This window comes from Artemia sp. Qi Xiang Cuo, chromosome 11 (assembly GCF_049724085.1).
Source record: "Artemia sp. Qi Xiang Cuo chromosome 11, ASM4972408v1, whole genome shotgun sequence".
Classification (NCBI taxonomy): Eukaryota; Metazoa; Arthropoda; class Branchiopoda; order Anostraca; family Artemiidae; genus Artemia; species Artemia sp. Qi Xiang Cuo.
In genome coordinates, this window is record NC_142804.1 from 9,918,847 (window position 1) to 9,921,320 (window position 2,474).

General features: G+C 44.9%; 1 protein-coding gene across 1 annotated transcript; it reads left to right on the forward strand.

The window, feature by feature from the left end:
- The first annotated feature begins 881 nt into the window (after positions 1 to 881).
- On the forward strand, positions 882 to 1,661 carry LOC148946613 (protein CFDP2-like). The gene has a single exon (XM_089096365.1). It carries the CDS (start codon positions 882 to 884, stop codon positions 1,659 to 1,661), a length of 780 nt encoding a protein of 259 aa, XP_088952491.1.
- The last annotated feature ends 813 nt before the right edge of the window (positions 1,662 to 2,474 follow it).

A 2,474-nucleotide genomic window follows, 5' to 3' on the forward strand; every position in this document is an offset into this window, starting at 1 on the left:
ATAAGAAAAAATAGAAAATCCATTTCTATTTCTGTATCGATAATTATCTCGGTCACCATCTTTAATCATTTTTAAACAATACTGAAGAAAAAATCCCACTGTTTATCAATATTAATTTATTAAGAAGGCTGTTTTTCAGTGAAATACACCTTATCATTATAATTTATGGGTCTGATGTTCGTCTATTAATAAAAATTAATTTTGAATAGTGGTCTCATGTGTAATCGTTGATTTGGGGGGGGATATGGATTGCTCTTTACTAACATTTTATCCCATCAAACTGTTTGTAAGTAAGTAAAAATCCATAAAATCCGGAATTAAGGGTGGTAAGTTATCAAATTTAGATAGATTTACTCAAAGATTTTTTTTTGGGGGGGTAAACCAAAAAACCTCAAAAATACATACAAAATGTGTTTTTATCTATTTTTGTTATGTTTTTACGAGTGAAACAAACATTTCGGAGAGGGGGATTCACCCCCTCCCCCTCTGGTACGGCCTTGGATAGGGGGTTGTCAGCCCAATATTTTTAATTTTTGAACTGTTTGAGTTTGACTTGGTTATCTATTGTAATTTCTCTTTGTTTTGGGCTTCATTTATTTATGAATTGTGATTCGTTGCAGAATCACAACCACTCCAACCTCCCGACCTCCTAGGTGGGAATCAGGGCCTGATAAGCACGAGTGCTTCCAAGCTATGGTTGGGGCCTCGGAGCCAGGATTCACGCCCCCGTCCCTAGCGAGCCGGGAAGAGAGTTGCACCTCACAGCGGTGGAGTGGTGTAACATTCTATTAGTAGCCAAGCCCGACAAATAGAATGGCTAACGCAACGGGGCGCCAAGGGTCTGGGGAGCCTTTGGTCAAGTCAATTCCCAAGAAACACCAATGGATATTGAAGATCAAATACAGAGAGATTCTACTATTACGGCGTTCGCGGTAGCCGATGCGGACCAGGTCAGGGTGGTGCCTGGCCCGACAAGTATGCAAGCCGCCCGATCAAGAAAACATCTGAATATTGGCGCGTGGAATGTTTGCAGCCTCAAGCTGGAATCCACGCAACTGCTCCTTGCAAGGGAGCTACAGAAGTATAAAATCAACGTTTGTTGTCTGTCAGAAACGAGACTTAATGATGTTCTGTCCAAAAAGTTGACCGTTTCTGAATCTGACTCATTCCAGTTCTACAACTCGGGTCCCAATGATATTTCCGGCCAGCAAGGAGTTGGGTTCCTAATAGACGGTCTTACTGCATCATGCGTCACCTCTTGGGAGCCAGTGTCACCAAGGATCGCCATGATCAGACTGAGAGGACACATTAGCCACATAACCATAATCGCCGTGTACGCTCCGATAAGGGATAGTAGTGACGCGGTCAAAGATGCCTTTTATTATGACCTACAAAGAATACTCGACAAGACACCAAGGCGTGACATGCTCTTTGTAGCTGGAGACTGGAACGCCCGGCTTGGCAGAGAAGAACCTGACACAGCAGCAGTTATTGGCCTCCATACCGTTGGTGACAGATGCATCAATCGAGAAAGGCTCTTACAGCTAGCCAGATACAACAACCTATGCGTCACAAACACTCTCTTTGAGCACAAGAGAATCCACCTCGTTACATGGTGTTCGAGCGACGGCGTAACAACAGCCCAGATCAACCACATCTGAATTAGCAGAAGATGAAGAAGCTCCTGCACAGATGCCCGGGTATACAGAGGAGCAGACACAAGATCTTTAAATGGATCCGACCACTATCTCCTCACTTGCAAAGTCCGTCACCACCTTAGTAGGCAGAAGCGACAGAAGGCAGGGAAGCGCTTCGATGTTTCGAAACTAAGATGCCCGGAAATTAAAGCCGACTTTGAGTTAAAACAAAGCAACCGCTTCGAAGCCTTGAATCGTCTCTCACTCGTCGATGAAGATTGGACGCAGATAAAAATTGCGACACAGGACGTAGCTGAGGAGATGCTTGGCCACACAAAATGAAAACAGTGAGCCTGAATCTGTGACTACACCATAGAACTAGTTCAGAAGAAGCGACCCCTCGGGAGAGGTGCAAAAGAACCCTTAAAAGCAGCCCGCAAAGCAGTTAAACGGTCACTGAAACGGGACAGAGAACAGTACTAGTCAGATCTGGCGAATGAGTTGGAACAAGCTTCCAGGAGCCACAACAGCAGGAAAATGTTCAAACTCCTGAAAGAAGCAACAGGAAAAGCTCCTGTAACGGATGACACACTGAAAGATATGTCCGGAGAACTCATCCGAACAGAAGAAGGACGCATGGAACGCTGGCGAGAGCATTTTTCTGAGCTACTGAACCCTGTCAAACCCCCGTGCGATCTACCTGCCTTCTGGAGTGCTGCTAGAGAGCCCCACGCAATAAACCTCGATCCGCCAAGTATTGCGGACGTACAAAAAGCGCTGAAGTTCATGAAAAACAATAAAACTCCTGGAGAGGATGGGATCCCTTCTGAAATGTTC